This window comes from Pituophis catenifer, unplaced genomic scaffold (assembly GCF_029215685.1).
Source record: "Pituophis catenifer annectens isolate HBS135680 unplaced genomic scaffold, rPitCat1.0.hap2 SCAF_2, whole genome shotgun sequence".
NCBI classification, from domain to species: Eukaryota; Metazoa; Chordata; class Lepidosauria; order Squamata; family Colubridae; genus Pituophis; species Pituophis catenifer.
The window spans coordinates 81,470,178-81,491,234 of NW_027256882.1; the positions used below are offsets into that span (position 1 = coordinate 81,470,178).

At 36.3% G+C, this 21,057-nt stretch overlaps 1 protein-coding gene across 1 annotated transcript in view; it reads left to right on the forward strand.

Moving 5' to 3' along the window:
- The window catches only part of STIMATE (STIM activating enhancer), a 45,818-nt gene extending 37,535 nt beyond the window's left edge, over positions 1-8,283 (forward strand). The window contains exons 5-8 of the mRNA XM_070937029.1: positions 1,627-1,739; positions 2,999-3,076; positions 4,326-4,475; positions 7,876-8,283. Of these exons, the coding sequence (XP_070793130.1) occupies positions 1,627-1,739; positions 2,999-3,076; positions 4,326-4,475; positions 7,876-7,992 (458 nt within the window). The 3' untranslated portion in view covers positions 7,993-8,283. The remainder of the gene's footprint in view (positions 1-1,626; positions 1,740-2,998; positions 3,077-4,325; positions 4,476-7,875) is intronic.
- The last annotated feature ends 12,774 nt before the right edge of the window (positions 8,284-21,057 follow it).

Here is a 21,057-nt window from a genome sequence, read left to right on the forward strand (position 1 = left end):
AATGTTTTCAATTAATTTTTAAAATAGTTACAATCCAGAAATCTTTTATATAGAATGTCAAATACATTTGAAGAGATACATACACAAAAAAATCTTAAATGGGATTACAAAACATTTTCTAAAAACTTCAAGAATATTCAAGATTGAATATTTGTCTAATTCAAATATTAAGGCAAGTTTTAAATAGTTCCAGAGAAATTCTCATCTTATTCTAAGCCATTTTTTATGCTGAAGTATTTTGTGTAAACTAAGTTAACTACAGGTTATTTGATAAACCTATATTTTTTTATATAATAGGTAAAATAAGAGTACCCTCATCCACATAGTTTATATTTCTTAAATTATATTTACTTTGCTTATATGCTAACAATTTCAACATAAACCCTCAAACATATAAGAATAAAATCCAAAATAAACTATAAAATCCTAAGAAATAGAAATATCTTGTACCTGTGAATTCTATTTTTAGTCATAATATTGTCCAATATGGAATATGGCAATCTTCAACATTTTCCTAGAGTCCAGGAGAAACAAAGCTGACTCAAGTTTCTTCCATAAAGAAATTCAAAACAGTGGGAGTGGTTACTAAAAAGATCCTCTTCCAAGGATCCCTCTCTCCAGGCAAGCATTGACCCATAACATTGTACAGTACAATGTATTCCTTCTAGCCTTAAGTTATAACTTGATTTGCAACCATAAAACCATGAACAAATTATTTTTGTTGTCCTGTTGTGATTCCATAACCATTTCCAAATACATGATTCTTCTAAAACAAAATGACTAAATGAAATAACATATAGTTAACAAATTAGAGTAGTCTTTTAATTTTATTAATTCACTTTTTTATTATTTCATTGTATTGAAGTCCAGTTAATTGGATCTCACATTACTATGGTAGTAAGTGGTGTATTTGAGAGCCACTTTGTGTTAGTTGGTTGAGAACAGTGTTGTTGTTGTTGTTGTTGTTGCACATTGTATTTATATTGTCCTTTAATTCCTGTTAACTACCCAGATTTGCATTGCTGAGACGGATGGCCATATAAATTCAAATAAGGCATTCTAGATGGAAAAATAGTATTTCTACTTTTGTGCTATTCAATTTCTGCTCTCGTGAAACAAATTTATACAACACTGTTCACATCCATGCACACAAACAAAGCAGATTAAGTAATATACCTTAAAACATGTATAAACAGAAAGTAAATCTGGATTTTCAAATATGCTGTTTAACAATGAAAGCAACAAAGTAATTCCTTACTCATCTGAAATGAGGAAAGCTTGTAGTTAATAGGGAAGGGGAATCTAACAAAGGACTTGGAATTCTAGGACTCAAATTCCAGGGCCCAGAATTCTGAAATACCATGTATGGGTCTTTTGCCCCAGACTATACTGATAACTCAAAGGATTCTTGGGAGCTATTCAAAACCACTTGGGTGAGAAGGGTGGCTATACAAATTAAATCAATATATAAAATTCTAGTGTAAAGATGATTACTCACATCTAAAGTTTATCTGCTTTATGAAGACCAACACAATGATTGTTGTGCAGAATTTTGTGATTATGTCAACACAGTTGTTATCTTGTTTAGCAGATACCTGTATTAACCATTTGTATTTTCTTTTGCAGGAGATCCATTGCAATGCCGTGCTTGGGTAGGCCAGTGTGCATTGTACATAATTATCATGATGTTTGAGAAAACAATCATAATTATAGTCCTCCTAATACCTCAGTGGAAAGAGGTTTGAAGCTTTTTGTTTCTTTTTTTAAACTATACTCAGTAATAAGTGAATTAGCAATGTATTTTTTCTGTATGTGCTGTATTCTCCAATTTGGTCCTCCAGCTCTCAATGCCATGATCTGGGAATGGAAGATGTAGACCAACACAGTTGAAAAACATAATGCTGGAGAAGATTGCATTAATAAAAGTAATAAAAATATTCATAACTAAGCCTTTGGTTATGCTTAACAATCAGGTTTTAATGTCCTGATTTTACTACATTACTAAAACATAACTGTGTTTCTGTTCATATTAGTAAAATGATATTAAGTTCAAGAAGGCAAATTCCACCTCAAAGTTAGGAAAACTTGCCGAGTGAAATCAGTTACTAAGGGGAACAATAATTTCCCATTGACATGAAATATCCAGGCAGAGGCTAGCTAGATGTTGCTCTGAATGGAACTGCATTTGTTGACAATTTGGGTAGATTTCATTCTATGTGAACTCTAAATTATAACAATATACTTACTGGATTATTTTTTTTATGTCCTCCACATTAGATGTTCTTCTATTTCTCACTTTTTTTCTCCAGAAACATTTTCTGAATAAAACATACACATATACAAATTATAACTGTATAATAGCAAGTTATATTTCTCATTTCTGGTAAACAACACAAATTATAAGACAAATGATAAAATTTGTGGTTTATTTGACAGAGTTTGGATGATGGTCTAAGTAAATAATCACTTAAAACATTAAACCTCTGCTCTAAAGGGCAGTTCACCATTCCTGTGCATCAATGTCAGCAACTTAAATCATTCCATCATGCCATAAGATAATACAAAAGGTATAGAGATGAGTTACTTCTCTTTCCTTTTCAGATTAATACTTACTGAGCAAAATTTGCATGAAGCTGATAGGAAAGTTGGTGCTATGATCTGGATGACCTTAACAGCTGAGGCTATATTGTTCAAGGAATTAAAAATCAATAATGTGATTTTAGAAAATGCTATTTAATCACTGTGATTAAAGCCTGTTAATGTTAATATTCACCTTTTTGTAGCAGCATTTAAATCGTGTAGATTCCTGTTTGAAAAGGAAGTAACCCCAATTTTAATGTACTAAAGACACCATTTTTAATTTAATCTAAAGCATTGTTTTCTGCCCAACTTATTCTTCCCAATTGTCTCCATTCTTCATATAGTGCCAGTATAAGCGCAGAACTCAGTTGTATATGTATGTAATTCCATTATATTAACATATTTTTCCTCTTTGCAGATAGCTTTGTTGAACCCTATAGAGAATCCTCAGTTGGAGTTGGCTATTGTGATGCTGATAGTCCCCTTCTTTGTAAATGTGGGTATAAATTACATCTTCTGAATATTTGATCTGTTTTGCAATATTTGGAATCCAAATATATAGTGGCAGCATCCAAGATACCTATATGCTAGCCACATAAATTGGACTTGTTTATTTTTTACAATACTAATTAATTCTGGTGTGTAGTTTGTGAACCTCATATTTAATGCATGCAGGGGTATTAGATTATTCCTACGTAAACAAACCTTTTAAAAATGGTGATTGTACTTTATGTTTGTGATTTTAAGAAAAATACAAAAGAAAATAATTGTAGGTTACCTCCTTCATTTTGCTTTCATGAATGGAAATAATTATTAGTTGATACTAAATTAACCCACAAAATAAATATACAAATGAATGCAGCATCATTAAAGAGAAATATAACTTCAAATTTTATAAACACAGCAGTAAAACAAAAGGACAGGACAAAAGAAAAAGGGCAATTAAATTAAAAGGGCTGAAGCAGCTAAAATCTCATCTATCATTAGCTGAATTATTTACATTTTAAACATCTGGAAATAGAACTTTAGGATGCTTTCAGGATATTTTTATCTGCATATTTAAAAAATAGGGAAATTAATCCTGCAAAGATGTTCAGTTGCTTTGTATGTTGTTTGATTGTGGTCAAATCCTACACATGGCCAAGAATGACAGCCAAAGTCAACCTATCAAAAGAAAGTTTCTTGCTTTGTGGTTTTGCGGGACTCGGGTTCCATGCTAGTTCAGGAGTATATAAACACATTCAAGAAACAATAGCTAAAATTCAAAAACATCTGCAATACATTTATTTTGCATTCTAGATATTTTTACTGTGTCAATTATTTTTTTAAATATTGGTAGTTGCTTTGGCATTTTGCCAGTAGTTTTAATAGTTAACTAGCAGGATTTTATATTTAAAGATTCTGTAACACAATTTATAAATTGTATTTTTAAATACATTTTGTTAGTCTTTGACTTCTTCAGTTCTTTCCAATATATACCACACTTTTATGGGCATAAAAGAATTTGTGCCACTTGCAAATTACAAGTATTGAATAGCTATTGAAATTCTTTTTTATATTTTTTGAGTTTATGAACTTGAGAAAAGATCTAGTGAACTTCAGTTTTAGGATTCCATCTTTCTTAATGAGCCATGTAATTGTGTATATTTAGATAGAGGTTTCTATACTGTATATCCCTTGAATCCCATAACTGTCCAACAATATGAAAGATAAGGGAACTTAACATGACTTCTCTTTTTTAATAGGCATTAATGTTTTGGGTTGTTGATAACTTCCTTATGAAGAAAGGAAAGACAAAAGCTAAACTTGAAGAAAAAGAATCAGGTCAAGATTCAAGAAATGGGAGCAAAATCCGATACAGGAGAGCAGCGTCGCATGAGGAATCAGAGTCAGAGGCAAGTTCTATTTTTTTAAAAAAATTACGTTCCCCTGTTTTCTGTTCATTTTGAGCATCAAGGCAGCCACGGGAAGTAAATAAAACATGGAAGTAAAAATTTAAAAGCAGACTTCAATTCACACTTAAAATCTGGCAAATGTCGTGCAACTTTGGTCTTCTCCTTAAGGTATAATGAGTAACTACAGAACTTACCAATTACTGAAAATTAGAAGTAAGTATGCCTCCAACAGCAAGGGCATCTTCAGAAAGGCCTCTCCTGCTAATATTAAAGACCCAACATGCCTCTAATAGGGGAGAATATCACTCAGATAGGCAGGACCGAAGGTAATTCAGGGTTGAAACATTAACACCAGAATGTAAAATGTGTCCAATAAGTAATTGTCAACCTGTGCAACTTGTTCATAAGTGGAATTATATGAACTTGGTTCCTTATACTGAATAGCAGCTTACTTATTGCAGGAGTAATTATGGCTAGTTCAGTAAACATTAACAATGCAGACTTGCTCCTTTCAAGATCTATCTAATAGCAACTGAGAACTAAAGCAGCATGCAACTCAGTCCTAGAGACTAACTCCCTAATAACAAATAGTAAATATGTTAATAGAGAATAGAGCAGACACTGCTTTTGATATATAACTGAACATAAATGGCATGGACATAGAAGTTAAAAGATACTTGATTTTAGTGATCTCTCATACAGAACATTTACTTTAATTGGTGTCAAAGGGATCTTCTGTCTCATAAGCAATCACTCAGCCTATTAGAATGGAGAAAAGTACTCAGACATTTTGTGTCATTGTGTGCAGCGCAGCAAATATGGAAAAGAGGGGAAAAAAGAGACTTGTCTGAGGAAGAAAGGAGTAAGGTAATATCCCAGCATGGTAAAAATTTCAACACCATCTCCAAAGAGCTTCATATTCCTGAGACCAAGATTGCTAATATAATCAAGACATTTAAGGTCCATGGGACCATGTTTGACTGCCCTCAATGTGTCTGCAAGAGGAAAATAGATTCCAGGTTCAACAGAATTATAGTTTAAATGGTGGAGATAAACTTCCAAACAGTGGTGGGATTCAGCCGGTTCGTACCGGTTTGGCCGAGCCTGTTGTTAATTCTTTGTGTAGTTCAGCAAACCGGTTCCCACCACTGGCTGTCCCTGCCCTGCCTACCGGGGTTGCCATTCAGGGCGGGGAGGCTGCAGGGGCATGACTGAGAGCTGCACTGATCAGCTGGGAGGCGGCAATGGACCAGCTGCACCGATCACTGGGAGGCTGATCAGTCAGTTTAGTGAGACCTTCCAACTTCCTGAGATCTTTTCCCCCCCAAGAAGTTATAAGTCTGACTGAACCTTTTTTAAATTGGTAGAGAAGACCAGGAATGGTCTTCTCTTGTTGCCCTACACACAGGAGAACGGGGCTGGGAGGCAGGGAGGGAATGGTGATTGTTCTGGAATGGGGTGGAAGTGAGGATTTTGCATTATCTTTGCTCTGCAATGGGGTGGAAGTGAGGATTATCATTGTTTTGGGATGGGGTGGAAGTGAGGATTTTGCATTATCTTTGCTCTGCGATGGGGTGGAAGTGAGGAGTTTGCATTATGATTGCTTATAAGTAAGTAAGAACCAGTAAAAGAGGAATGGAAAAATTCCTATCTGTAGATCAGCGTTTTTTAGTCTTGGCAAGTTTAAGATGGGCGAACTTCATGCTGGGAATTGAAGTCCATGCACCTTAAAGTTGCCAAAGTTGAGAAGCATGGGTCTACACTAGAGTTTAGGATTTTCCATTCCTGTTTTATTTAGAGTTTGGTGCAATTAAATAAATCAGTTGTGGTTTCCTTAACAAATAGTGATTAAAGCGATATGAACCATTACTGGACTTTTTGTGAGAAACTAAAATTAAAAGTTGATCTGGGCTTTGATGATTAGATATGGGATTATGGAAATAATGTAGACAACTGTTAATCTTAGAGTAAGAGTTTGATATATTTTTACTTATATCTGTACCAAAGAAAGTCGGAAGTCATTCTTTTTTGGGTTTTTCTTCTTACTCTTTCTTATGCTTTCACTCTTTTCTTTCCTGAGCCTTTCTGTTTTCCATGCTATTTTAATTTGTTTTATTAATTACAAGAGAGTGTAAATCCTAAAACAAAAGCAAAGTGTCTGTTCTGTGGACAATGGAATAAAGAACATTTGTATTAGTTTCAATTTATTTCACAACAGATTGGGATTCTGTGGGAAAAAGTTGAGGTGCACTAATATTTTGGCCATGTCTATAGGTGGGATACCAATTAATTTATTGAAGTTGAATGGTAAGGGTTAGTAGAATTGGGAGTCATAGTTTCCAACTTACTCCAAATGGCTTCCCCAATCAATTTCATGCAGATGTTAAACATGTAAAATAAGATAGAATCTGTTGGATACCACAGATTAAGAGTTTAGATCAGGTGTCCCAATCCCATGGCCCACAGGCTGCATGCAGCCCTGGACAGCTAGTAAGTAATACAACTCCACAAGATTGTAAACTTTTAACATCATTATGTGATTTATGTACATTAACTATATTGTATATTTTATATGAGACCCAAGACAATTCCTCTTCATTCAATGCGGGCCAGGCAGGCCAAAAGGTTGGACACCCATAGTTTAGGCAATAATTGCCTTCTAAGTCAATTTCCCACCATAGGGCAATAGGAAGCACAGGTACCGCTGCAAAACAGTCCAATCCTACTAGATGATCCACAGCAGAACAACTGATAATTCCGGGAAAGCAAGTAGGTCTTCATCCCTTCCCAGCCTCCGATGCAGTCAGAAGCATAATTAATCCATTAAAGCAACCAAAGCATGTCAGTACCAGAGACCAATTAGAAGCCAAATTGAAATGTTTCTAGATAATCAGTATTGTTCAGATGTGTCTGGAGTGGTGAGATACCACTTTCTTAATCAACTTTCCCAGAAATTAAATGTTTTAGGCTGGATTGCAGTTACCTAGAACTTTTGATCAACAAAGGGTGTTTTCAGTAGAAACCTATAACTTATCTCTCTGAATTAGGCAGAGATCACATCCTGCCCCAAAGAACTCCTAATAATTCCCTTAGCTTTATTTATCCTGACCGCTCAGTTCAGAGTCTTTGTGTCTCTCTGTCTTTCTGCACCATATTTATATTTCAATTTCTTAGTATATTCTAAGTGATTTCAGTAGAAACAAATATTCACATATACTTATAAATTAAATTCCTTCAGGTACAGCTGATATGTTCAGAGAAAATAACCAGTTAAAATTATACTTCGAGAAATCATGAAAGATAAAGCTACAAGTTAGTTTTAATGCCAAAATATTTGTTAAGCTATCTTTAAATGTGTGAAATTTGGTATAATTTTAATTGCATGTCTTTTTGTCTTTAGATTCTAATTTCAGCAGATGATGAAATGGAGGAATCTGACGTGGAAGAAGATCTTAGGAGACTGACTAATTTAAAGTCTGTTAAGAAAAAGAAGCATCGCTTTGGTCTGCCTGTATGACAGGCTCTGCAGTCTGGATACTTGCAGGTTAATGAGGGATCTGTCCACCTCAGTGAATTTTCACTTGGCCATAGGAAGCTTGTTGCCTCAAGACTGTGAATCAAAGGGAACACAGACCATTGGAAACACTTACCTGTTCAGTTGCACTATGGAAAATATGCAAGAATCTCTTCTCAACGTATGTTCACAATATCTTGTCACCACAGTGGTTTAGATGGAGGAGAGCCTTGAGAACACAGACATAGAATACCATCACTTCACTGTGGTTCCTCAGTGACACTCTGAAAATAACAGGAGGATTGACAAACTTTGAATCAGTATGTTTTATCACAAAAACCCCAGATTTTTGCAGCATACTGCTGAAGCAGAATAGTTTTACAGTTACAAATTAATGGTACCTATGGAACTAATGGACTGCAAAGGTTGCTTTTTTTTTCTTTTCAGATCTCTTCTAACCTGTTTAAACTTTTATATTTAAGTTATATTTTCATACTGGGATATTTAAGGAGTCTCTTTATCAAAGAAATTGTACTGTTACTTAGTGTGTGGTTAAAAAGGTCAGATGTGCAACAAAAATGGTTTTCCATTGTCTATATCACATAAAGAAGGATAGTGCAGGGACAAAGGGAAGTGGCATCTGATTGCTTTCTAGAATGAGATGGCCTTGCTCTGAAGAGAATCTGAAGCAAAGAACAATGAAGTGGCAGCAGTGATCACTTTTGAAACAGGGGTGTTGTTCTGTGTGTATGCTGAGCACTTTAGCAAGAAAGCAACAAATACAGGGTTTTCTTCTGTATATCAACTAGCCACCTAAAGCTATTTTGATAATAATGTTTTTTTCAGTATTTGCAAATCCTTTGATCTCAGAGCAAAACTATTCCAAAGCTTCAGCAAACATTCCTTGTCTTCAAAAGCTAATGTAGTACAGATAAGAGCATTTTGCTGCTTCTCAGTGCAGTTCAGCTGGCTGCTAGAGAATCCATGAATTACTATGGCTTATTCTCCCTTTTTCTTTTCTTTTTGTTAAGTCTCACTTCAGATGCTAAGTCAGAGTCAAAGCATAGTATAATGAACATATCTGGTGATTAATGTTAATGTCATTATGGCTGCCCTAGGGTTATTGGGAAGTGTCTCTGTTGATGAAATACTTGTAGGCCTGTTGTTAATTGGGATGTCTGATAGCCCAGTTTATTACTACTTGCAGTGATACTGATGGCTAGTGCTTGTTGGTTTGGTAGGCCAGAGAAAACAGTAGCCAATGGTAGGAAGAGACAGCTAATCCTGGTTTTGTCCTCATCCTCATCTCTTGTGCTGATGGTAAAAATATTCAACAGCGGACAGCAGTGCAATTCCTTAATATTGACCTGAAAATATTAATAATAATCTTTTATAAGACAATGGGACAGATATGTATCAGTGTACTTGGTTCTCTGATAATTTCTCCAATCTATTACCTTTTCCAACCATTCCATTGAATATCTATTCCAGGAAAAGCTTAGGGACAGAGTGGTGCTGTCTATATGCAGAGAGAAGGATGTCTTAAGAGTGGTCATCTTGACATGTTTCTTAGTTTTTAATTGGTTAAAAACTAACGGCTTTCCCGCTGCTGTGCTCTGCTCTGAAATGGGCAACGACATGTAGCAGATTGGCATATAGTTCTTTACCTCTCTTTTAAGTTACTATAAGCCTGTTACAGCAGAGGAGTATCTATGCTACATTTTAGAAGGTCATACTTAAACTATTTTTGGAAATTTGCTGTACCTCTGGGAATGAGAGAAATAACGTTAAGCACAATGAACACAAATTCTAGATCAGGGGTGTCAGACCTGATCGTATCCACGGCCATATTGTGATGTATTGGGATGTTTTTTGTCTTTGCGGAACCGTGGTGGGTGTGGCCTATGTGGGGCATATTCGGCTCACGGACTGCCAGTTTGACAGACCTGTTCTAGATCTAGGGACCTGAAATTTGTAACTCTTTTTAAGAATGGTCCCAGAGATTTCCTTCTAGGTTTTGTACTGACTACTTTCCACTAGGTCAGTTTTATCCTTCCACATATTTATTTTCTGTCCCAAATACACAAAAAGCCCAAACCAAGGGCTTTAAAAAGTTATCAAAATTTCTTTCCTTCCTTATTTACTGCATTTTTAAAAAAAATCAAACTAATGCTGTGCCAAAGCCTGCCTTACAATTTCTTAAATATTTTTTTTCTGTCATATTCTCAAGTTACTTCCCTTGATGATGTTTTTGTTGGAGGTGGGAAAAGCAACTGCTGCTTTTCTGTTTTTCTATCATTCATAAGCTTCCCTGGCTACTCACCTTCCCAATCTGAAAAGCAAATGTCAGGCTGAAAATTGAAAAGATTGTTATATAGTTCAAGACGAGATGTTAAATACAACCCTTGGCCACCACAGCAAAAAATAATGCAAGAACACTATGCCAGAATCTCTCTAAAATTGCTTTTTGGAATAATTTTTAATAATTAATTTTAATTTAATAATTTTTAAATTCTTCAGTTACCAATAGAAATAAAATTGCAGATCCCCCCCCCCCCCAAATGACTGACATAAACACTGGCTGTCAACCCTTTACATATCTAGTGTTCATATTGTAAGCATGCAAACTTTCACTGAAAAACTTAAGTACTTTATATCTTCTTCCTTAACCTTATTTGTTCAAAAGACAAATCAACGCTTTCTCCAATTGCAGCCCTGAGTTCCAGATGTATTTCCCCTCAATAACTGTTATAACAGGACTCTTCCAAGAAGAAAGAAACTTCCCCTGGTGTGCATAAACAAAACTCTACTGTGCACATTTCTATGGTTAGTCTGGATTAAATTACACATATCCTGCCCTGGCACTAGCATGCACTTCAAAACACTATTTGCAACCATTCTGGCGAACTGACTGGTTAATAGGTTCTATATCCTTCTGTCTTTTCTCCCTGCCTCTTTTCAAATTTATTGAATTTCTAGGCTGCCCAACTCTGGAATGAATTTGAGGCGTTTTCCCATTTCCCATGGGGGATGCTAAATCAAGGCCTGGGAAACAACTAAATGTTTAAGGACCTTCCTAAGGTATATTGAGGGGGGGGGCATACTCCTCCCTACTGCATTTTCTTGAAAAGAGAGGCTTCCTATGTTTTTACCCTCTTCTCTGGCCCTTATAAGTTGTTTCCTGAATTCTACAAATCCAATGCCAAGATACTTGCTGAGGAGCAAGATGGCTAATCCTTTGTAGATTGTGGGGTGGCAAGGCCCGACTGGGGGCAGATAACCAAGTTACAGAAGTGCCTCATGAGCCTTCAGGGGCCAGCCCCCATTGATTGTTTGGCTATTTTCCATGCTCATTTCAATCAAACAGCAAGAGATGTCAGGAGAAAAAAAAATCAAAGTAATAATACAGAGAAAGAGAGAGAGATAGATTATATTTTGAGCCTTAAGCATATTCATTGATATCTTTTCCAAGGCATTTTGTATAGTTTTGCTATGAATACTTTCTTTAGGAAAGGGCAAGCTCAAGAGGATCCTAGCTTTCAGAGAGATCATTGGCTTAGGATGCAAAAGTGGATTCTTGCTGTTTTGAGTGGGGTTTTCTCCCTTTTTTTTTTTTGGACTGGAGGTAATTCTACTACGGTGAAGAGTGCCACCTACTCTTAGGGGATGTTCTCAAGGTCCTGTCTTAGAGAAGGACAGACCAGAAAGTGTTGTCTTATTCTACAGTATATTTCCAGAACATTCCTTTTTTGTGTTTAGACGAAAAGAAAACCCAACTATTTATTTGAGTATAACACTAAAAGAAGCTCCTATAAAGCGATAGGACAGTGCCCCTGATTAATATTGCTTCCAATCATACTGTTTTTTAAGTTTTTACCATATAATTTTAATACTATGAATCACTGTTTATCAACCATGACATTTTAAAGCAGGTTTTGTTGTATCAATTCATTAATTAGATAGTAGCATGGTCCTCTTAATTGTATGGCAGAATGAAAACTCAGAAAATGGATTTTTTAAAAAGAGATAATGAAACAAACAATGCCAAACATCTGTTATTTTCTGTTTGCCTTATGAATTTTAACAGTGTGTGTCTAAATGCAAAAAGTTTCTTCATTTTATCCAGTGACGTCTATTGTGTACAGACTACTTTTAACAGTTGGGATAGGTGTGTCGCTGCTGAGGGAGGGGGGGTTCTAAAACACCAAACCCAAAGCCTTAAATGTGTTTAAATAATCCACCGTTAAACAGAGTTCAAATTTACTGTTTTGTGTTGAATGGCATTGCCTAGCAGCCTGATTTGAAGCTCAAAAGAAGGAATAATGTTCTAATGAGTCTGTCAGTGCTTTTTTTGTAAAATAATGCTGATCTTTTTCTAACGAGTCTGAGATTCAGGTCTTTCTACACTTAGAAATTTGTAATAGAATGGAATTTGCTGGAGCAAAATGGTAGCCTTCCCGTTTCCAAATGACTAAGAAACAAAAATAAGATGATCAAGATTAGCATCCTTCATGAAATCAAGACTTCTAATATCTAACAGAATTGTTTTAGAAATCCTGTGGCCATTAATGCAGCCTTCATTTTTTGACTGCAGTGTTTTAATGTCTCCCCAACTACTCTTAAGTAAAATGTAAAATGTTGTGTACAAATGTTGCTGGTGAAACGTGCGCTAAGTTTCTCTTCAGGGAAAAGACCTCAAACTCGTTGAATTGTGAACCAAACTAAAACAATGCAAAATGTCCCAGAACCATTCTTTCACAAGCAAGTACTTAGGTTTCCTATTAAGCCTTGCTAGAAAAGAAGGGGGCAGGGCCAGAATGTGCAGCCTTACATTTTCTTCTTCACAAGTTGGGTCTTTGTGCTTTTTGTGCATAGCAAATTGCAGATTTTAGCTTCCATATGACAAGGGCGATAATGGCGAGCATACAGTGCATCAAAACTGTTGATGTTCAGTAAATGATGGGGAAATTGTGGTCAGTAAATGATGGGGAAATTGTGGTTTTAGATATAGAAACTCTTGAATCATTTTTCTTTTCTTTTTTTAGATAATGGGTATTTAGTTAATGGGTACTCCTCCAAATTGATGTGTCCATAAATGGGAAAACTAGAGAGAATGAAACTTGGAAGCCAGGAGATGTTCCGCACTGGAAGAAGGGGTCAGAACAGTGATTTTACCAGTTCTATCCTTCTCCACAGCTGCCTCCATTGTTGTCCCATTAAACAACTTTTTAGAAAGCACAAAGCAGAAGGAGGGGAAATAAGAATTGGATCCGGCCATTGCTAGTTAATACACAATGTTTTTGGGGGGATTCAAAATGAAAATGAATGTCAGTCCAACAGCATTAAAAAGGAAACCATAAGGCCCATCAGATCATAATTTTACTGTTGGTATTTTATGAAAATGGAAAGCATATGTGTTGTACCTAAATAATGGTTTACAATAAAATCTGATTTCATACAAATCTGTCATTACTTGTCTTTTAACACATGACCTACATGTAATTTGGGATAGCTTTAACTGGTAGCAGGCATCAGAGTTATAGAAACCTGATGTTGGAGGGAACCATGCGAGCTCAAACCCCTCCTTAACACAGGATCAAAGTAGAGCATGCCAGACCAATCAAGCCACCACCCCAATGAAGGGGGACTCATTATCATGCTGGAGGTGGCTGATGGACCAATAACAGATCCCATCTCTCCCCTGTACATTCTGCTCTCTCCCTTCCCATCTTTGTTATGTCCTGTATTTTTATTGTGGTTTTATATATATGGTTTTATATAAAAATTATATAAAACCAATATATATATATATATATGTTTTTCCTCTAGCCAGGTTTTTCCTACGTAATCAAGGTTTTTCTGCAGCCCTAGCTCAGTGGAATCACATCCACTCGATTCTGGGCTTTTTTCTTTCTGACAGCCAGCAAGTTCTTGCTGCCAGGTGAGAGACTTATATAGATCTATTTCTGATCACTATTTTCTAGGCTTTATCAGACATTTAAGCAGCATTATGTTGTCTGCTGCAAGACTTAAGGGAAACTAACATAGATCTATTTCGGCCTTATAAGGCCTCATCAGTCAGTCAACCCTGGCTAGAACAGTAATGCACATATAGACTTACGAAAAAAGAACAAAATAAATATTTGACCGTTACAGGGAGGAGTCATAAAATGAGGGTGTGGCTGACTGATGAGGCCTTATAAGACCGAAATAGATCTATCTTAGTCTCCCTTAAGTCTTGCAGCAGACAACATAATGCTGCTTAAATGTTTGATAAAGCCTAGAAAATAGTGATTTGGGATGTCACTTAACTATGGCAATACAAACATCTTGATTTACGTAGGAAAAACCCTGGTTAGAACAGTAATGCACAAGATTTATTTCTGATATTCAGGTGGAATTGCTTTCCGGTCGGTTTAAATCTTTTGTTCTGTATCCTGCACCTTGTTATCATTTTAACAAGTCTTCACTTCTGTATGATTTAATTTCAGATGGTTGAAGAGTGTTATATTTCTTACCTCCAGTCTTGTCACAAACTAAATGTCCCCAGCTATTCCAGTCTCTTTTTATTCTTTACTTCTTAAACTGTTCTATCCAGAAATGGACATTCAAGGTGGAATCTGAAGAAAGTAGAATATAGTAGAATGATCACTTTCTTTCATTTGGAAAAAATATAGCTTTATCGATATAGGCTTAAACTGCATCTGCCTTTTTTTTTTGTAACCACATCACGTATGTTCCATTTGCAGTCAAGAAGTATGTTTTTTCTTCCATAAGAACTATTAACATTATGTATACTTATCCTATAACTCAGTTTTTACAACCCTTTAATCCCTTAATTTGGGTTATAGTTGGGAGACCGGATGGAACCGAGTGTTTACTGGCTGGATGCCTTTCTTGATGCCATGCAGAGTTAACAGCAGATATTTTTTCTTTGTGCCCTAGGAGAGAAACATCCATTACTTAGGAATTAACTCTCAACCTTCCAAGTGGGAGGTGAGTGTCTTCACCACTAGGGCACCATGCCATTCTAAGCTTATTCTATAACTATGTTTGTGATTTCTATTTCAAAATGGGGGGAAATGCTCTTGTATCTCTTAAATATAATTATGCTAATGTAAGCCTGTTTCTCTCAAAATCTTTTGGACTTTCTTTCTTCCAAAGTATTAAATAATCTCCAGATTCAATGAGCATTCCCTGTACTTCTTCATCCAAGACATCAAGGTATACCAACTAGAAGTACTGCAAGCCAATTTAACTTTTTAATGTATTCGTTAATTTGGCAGAATCACCCTGAGATTGTGGAGTTAAAGGACTCAGGATGATCCTGCCAAATGGACTAATATATTAAAAAGTTAAATAGGCTTGCAGTACTTCTAGTTGGTATATCTTGACCCTATTTGATTAGTCAAAAATGTGCTGACTGCTAGGCTGTGACTAAGTTGTATTTAAAATTATGAAAATAATTAGAACCAGATTATTTCAAAGAATATCTCCATCTATAATTTTAAAGAGAGGTTCTGCCAGCGATGTTTGGGCTTATAACTAGGTGTGTTAAATCATAATGTAAGAAATCAGTTTGTCCTTTAGTAATTTGCTGATTTTTCAGAATGTTTTTAAAATGCTCTATTAAAAAACAAAAAGTTAAAATATTAATATAGCTGGAATTCATAGAATATTTTAAATAAAAGGAATGTTGACTTTTCACTTGGTATCATGTCACGAACTGCTTTCCATAACAACTTGAGGTTCAACAGCAGGTTTGCTGATACCTGCCTATCGTGTACTGAATTAATTGTGTAGGTCTTTTGAATCTCAACTGAGATTAATAGCTCACAGAGATATAATTTTTAATATTTTTGTAGTTATTTTTTTGAAAGTTTCTTTCATCAAGCTTGTTTTTTAAAAAACTTACTTTCCTTGCTCATTCTTTCCCCTTTTGGGGGCATTGGAGGTAACTTGTCAAATATATTCCTGTATTATTATTTTTTTTCAGAATTAAAAAAAGTATGATGGAAGTTTTGTGATTTTTATTTTTTCAAACAAACTATCCCCCCCCCAAAAAAAAACCCCACAAAGATAATTGATCGACAATTTGAAAAAAGAGAATACTCAGAATTTGTTACACAAGCTTTCAAGATCTTCAAATCTAATCAGGCAAGATGGTACAGCCAAAAGGTGCAGAGAGGAAGGGGAAAGGGGCCAAAGAAACTACACGTAATCAGCCTTCAAATGAAATGTGTGAAGAGATTTGCAGCCATTCCTGTGACACTATCAAGTGCTATAGTAGTAAGAGATTTCAATGTTTCTGGCATTCCAATCCCTTTTGGATTTTAGCAGCCCTCAAGTTCTCTGTCAAGTTCAGTCAAGTTCTCTGCCAGTCTGTGCAAGAATTAAGGTGTGCATGAGGTTTCCAGCCTCAGTCTTCCTGATGAACTCTATCAGCCCCAAACCTCTCACTACCAACTCCCTGATCTTCCCAGTGCTTCTGCACTCCTTCCATTAGCCCACTAACTCTGCCAAATTTACCATTCTGTTTGAGCTTCATTTGAAAACCTAAGAAGTTCTTATCCTCATTTAAATTTCTTCGTACTCTTCCCCATACTTTGGGAACCCCTATGCTATATGATTAGTGATATCTGTTTCTTGGAAAGAATGCATGCACTGCTCAACAAGTCTATTCTATGAATAAGAGGAAGTTTAAATATGAGCTCACCAGTGGGCTGTACAGGATCCCTCCTGTACCATCTGCTATGCTCTCTTCCTTGTCTTGTTGTTCTTTTGCAGTTGGGTGACTAATAAATTTGAAGAACTAAATGAATAATTGAAAGGAAATGAGAAGCTGACATGTTACAAAGCAAGTGCCAATTGTTGCATCACTTTAATGTTCCTAGTGATATTAGAATTTTTTTAAAAAAAGTTGAGCTTTTATTTAGACGAGGGTCAAAAATAATCTGGAAGGCTACTTGTGATTGGTGGGAGAAGCAGAGGTATCACAAATTTGCTTTCTGAAAAACAGCCTGAAAGTGGTTATTACTTTCATGACAGCCAGCTATTAATAGAGAACTTTCCCCACCCTGTTCCTCATGTCTCTGGCCAGGGAGTCAAATGACAGTGCACCCCAATTTAAATACTTCTGTCAGACATTGAGTGTACTGACCTAGGCTTCATTAGAAAGCATGAAGCGAAGTCTTAGTCCCACAAAACCTCTTTTATTTATCCAATTGTAAATTACTTTCATTTACAGTCCACAAGGCTTGATAAACTCTCTTTCAGAGGAAAGTTATCAACACCCACCTATCTCACGTGGAACGCTGCCAGAGAGCTAATTTCCAGATGCAGGCCAAGGTCAAACTTGGCACAGAGTCACAAAATCTTGAATGAACTAATTGCTTCCTGCAAAAGCTCACATCCCGTTCGCTCTTCTTTTATGTCTTATGGGAGGAGCTAATCATCTCCAAGCCTTACTCCCAAGTCGTTCCTGTTTTCTTAATTGTTCTTGTCTTCTGGCAGCTCTGCACATACACTGGGAACAGGCTCCCGCTGTTCTGCCTCGCTGATGTCAAGACTCCGGAGGCTGCACATAAGTATCAGATGGACTTGGCCCCCATTCTGCCTCTGATGCAGAGCCCTCATCCAAGCTTTCCCCAGCCCCCAGGACTGGCCCAAGTTCCTCCCCAACCTCCTCACTGTCCGACTCTGCTGCCAGCTCTGCTGGCCGCCAGCAGTCCACAACATTGAGATGCAAGTGTCATGCACCACAGAAATCAGAAGATACAGGCAGTTCAAATGGGTATAAAGATATATTGCAAGTTTAATCTCTCTACAAAATTCTGAACTACTAATGGTCCAAGCAAATTTAGCAGCAGATGAGAGTTAAAGGAATTCAAAGTGGGTTAGATTTAGACCTCTGGTGGGCATGAAGGGACTCATTGATAACACATTTGATTGATAACACATTTGACCCTTCCCTCAGGCTCAGCCTGGTCATTTCCTACAGCAAGTATGTAGTCATGGCATTTTCATGTTGATCTTGTGTGCATGTCATCATTTTGATGTCATTGCTATATGATACAGATGTCATTTACTCCCCCATAAAATCCAGTTTGTTTAATATGCCAAGTTTGCCCACTGGCCTAAATCATGGGTCTCCAACTTGGCAACTTTTAAGACTTCAATTCCCAGAATTCCTCAGCCAGCCATGCTGGGAATTCTGGAAGTCAAAGTCCACAAGTCTCAAAATTGCCAAGTTTGGAGACCTGTGGCCTACATTAAAAAGCCCGCCTTTAAAGATTGTTTTCTCCATTCTTCCCATTCCCTTTAATACCAAAATAGGGGATACATAACTGGGAACTCATGGAGATTAATATTGCTATGGCGATACTTGGGATCAGCATTCCCTTGTGTATTTTATTTATAACCAGGGTTTAACACTTTCACTTGGACAGAAGTGGTGGCTGAATACAGAAATGTGAGTTTGTGTAGAAAAAGAATGTATGGAGGAGGGAGCTTACAAAACTTAGAAGAAAAAGAAGACCCTCGTCTCCCGCTGAACTATTTTTGTCCTAGTATTATTTACTCATTTATAATCCATCTTTGAAAAGAGGTGGGGGGTTGCACTGGGAGCAATTAAGCTTGACGATATAAGCAATAAAAAGAACAGCTTAAAATACATCAGCTTTAAAAATAATGAAGCAGAACCTAGATATCTGGGCACAGTAAATGAAACTTAATTAGAAAAAGTGTTGCATAATAAAAGTTTTGTGGAGGGAGGGATACCAGAAACAGAAAAAGGAAGGGCTTGGAAGATTTTGCCTTAAAAAAAGCAGTCCCCAAGTTCTTCATTTAGATCAGTCAAAAGAACAAATGAAAACAATCAGCTATGCTGGATTTCTTGAAACAGAGCAAGAGAAATTATGCAATGTTTGTTATGTGATCTAACATACGTTAATTTCAGGTTTTTCTGCAGGTACTGGACGCTCTTCTTTGGAATGTAATCTCTATAGAGGACTGGAGAAAACAAGGAAAAGCACTTGGAGAAACATTCCATAAAAGTAAAGGAATACTGAGAATTTGGATTTGCTATAGTCAAACTGAGGCGGGGACAACTGGCGGCTGAGGAGAGATCCAATCCACAGCTGCTACTTTTGGGGTGTTCTAAGACTGTTCTCTCTCCTCTTTAACAGCTACATGAGGCTGCTGGATGAGATGATCTGATGGTTTCAGTTGAGTTTGTTATTTTACAGACATGTAAAAAAAGTAAATTGGTACTCTTAGAATAGTGATAGATTATAAAAAGCCACTTGAACAAAGAATGGATTATCCATCACCCAAAATACAAGAAATATTTGCATCGAAATGATTTTCTATACTAGACCAGAAGAATGGATATTGTTCCTAAATAAATAAATAAACAAACATGCAGGTCATCCAAAGCTTGCTTTCCTTATACAGGTAGTCCTCCACTAACAACAGTTCATTTAGTGAACATTCAAAGTTACAGCAGCATTGAGAAAAGTGGCTTATGACCGTTTTTCATACTTACGGCCACTGCAGCATCTGCATGGTCATGGGATAATAATTCAGACACTTGGCAAGTGGCTCATTTATGACAGTTGCAGTCTCCCAGGGTCGTGTGATCACTTTTTGCAACCTCCTGGCAAGCAAACTGTCACTGCGTTTTTGTATTTACCAGATGAGCTCTTATTTTTGAACTTTCAGACTTACCGTAGCTTGCCAACTTCTTATCAGTAACTACTGCGCATGTCTACATTCTTTTCTTCTTCTCTAAAACTTTCTTTGTTCTCCGGCCAGGAGAGGTAGCCGGGAAAGCTTTGCCAAGATGTAACTAATTAGCTAGTGAGATGTTTTATTTTCTTTATAACAAATAAATGAGTTTTTCTTAGAAAATATATCTTCGGGTTTATTTTCTTAACATATACTTCAAGGAAAGGTCACCATCCATTCTCTAATCAAGGTGCAATTACCCAAAAGCAGAATGGGATTAATTGCCACCCTGACACAAACTCTATGGGGAAGTCAGATTCTCTTAACAAGTCATATTACTAATTTAACAACTGCAGTCATTCATTTAACAACTGTGCAAAAAAAGCCATAAAATGGAACAAACTTTTTTAAGTTTGTTACCTAACAAATGTCTCACTTAGCAACATAAAATTTTGGGCTCAGTTGTGGTCGTAAGTCGAGGACTACCTGTACTGTCTAGCAACTGACCATTTAAATTGATGCCACCCAGATTAACAATCATACCTGGTCCAGCCACTTTAAAATAATGAAAGAAAAAGTTATACTTGGTTTAAATCTAACCGAAATAGGTAGAAAAAAAATATTGAAGATTATATCTACAGTAACTTCATTGTGCTGCATTTTATATTGGGCAAAAATCTGGCGGTTGAATAGTCTGCTTGCAAAGTTAAAGCAGTTCATTCCAGTTGTTTGCAAAATGGCTGGTAGCTCTGTGAACTTCAAATGTTTATCTTGCTTTACCAGTTCCTATGCCATTTAGGGACTTAAAAGGATATAAGCACATTAGATTCAAGCTGCATACAAATCAATGCAAATGTCAGTTGACATTTAGCTCTTGTTTGTACCATAGAAATTATTTCTGAACGAGCTATAGTTTTTGGACTATTTAACAGAAGTTGAAATCCAACCTAAATAAAATCAGTGGCTGGCTAGGGTCTCACTAAGTCAAAATGTGATATGTTTCTGATTCACCTGTAGAAAGTGTTCATCCCAGGATTAATATCATGACAGATGTTTCCTGCTTCAGTTGACGATCAGCAAGTTTTTGTAGCTATTTTATTCTTGTACATTCATGGAGCATCTGCAACATAAAAGCATTGCCCTTTATAGCTATAAATAGATGGCCACAGGGCTTCCTTTGAAGACATACTTGTTCCTAAAGAAAGGACGAGGCTTCTGTATAGTTCTGCTAGCCCAGCTGTCTTTTCTTGTCACTTGTAATGTTCCTCTCACTCCACTCATACAGTTTATTAAATGCTATAAACTTCAGTCATTGCTAAGAATAAACCTCTCGACAGTAAC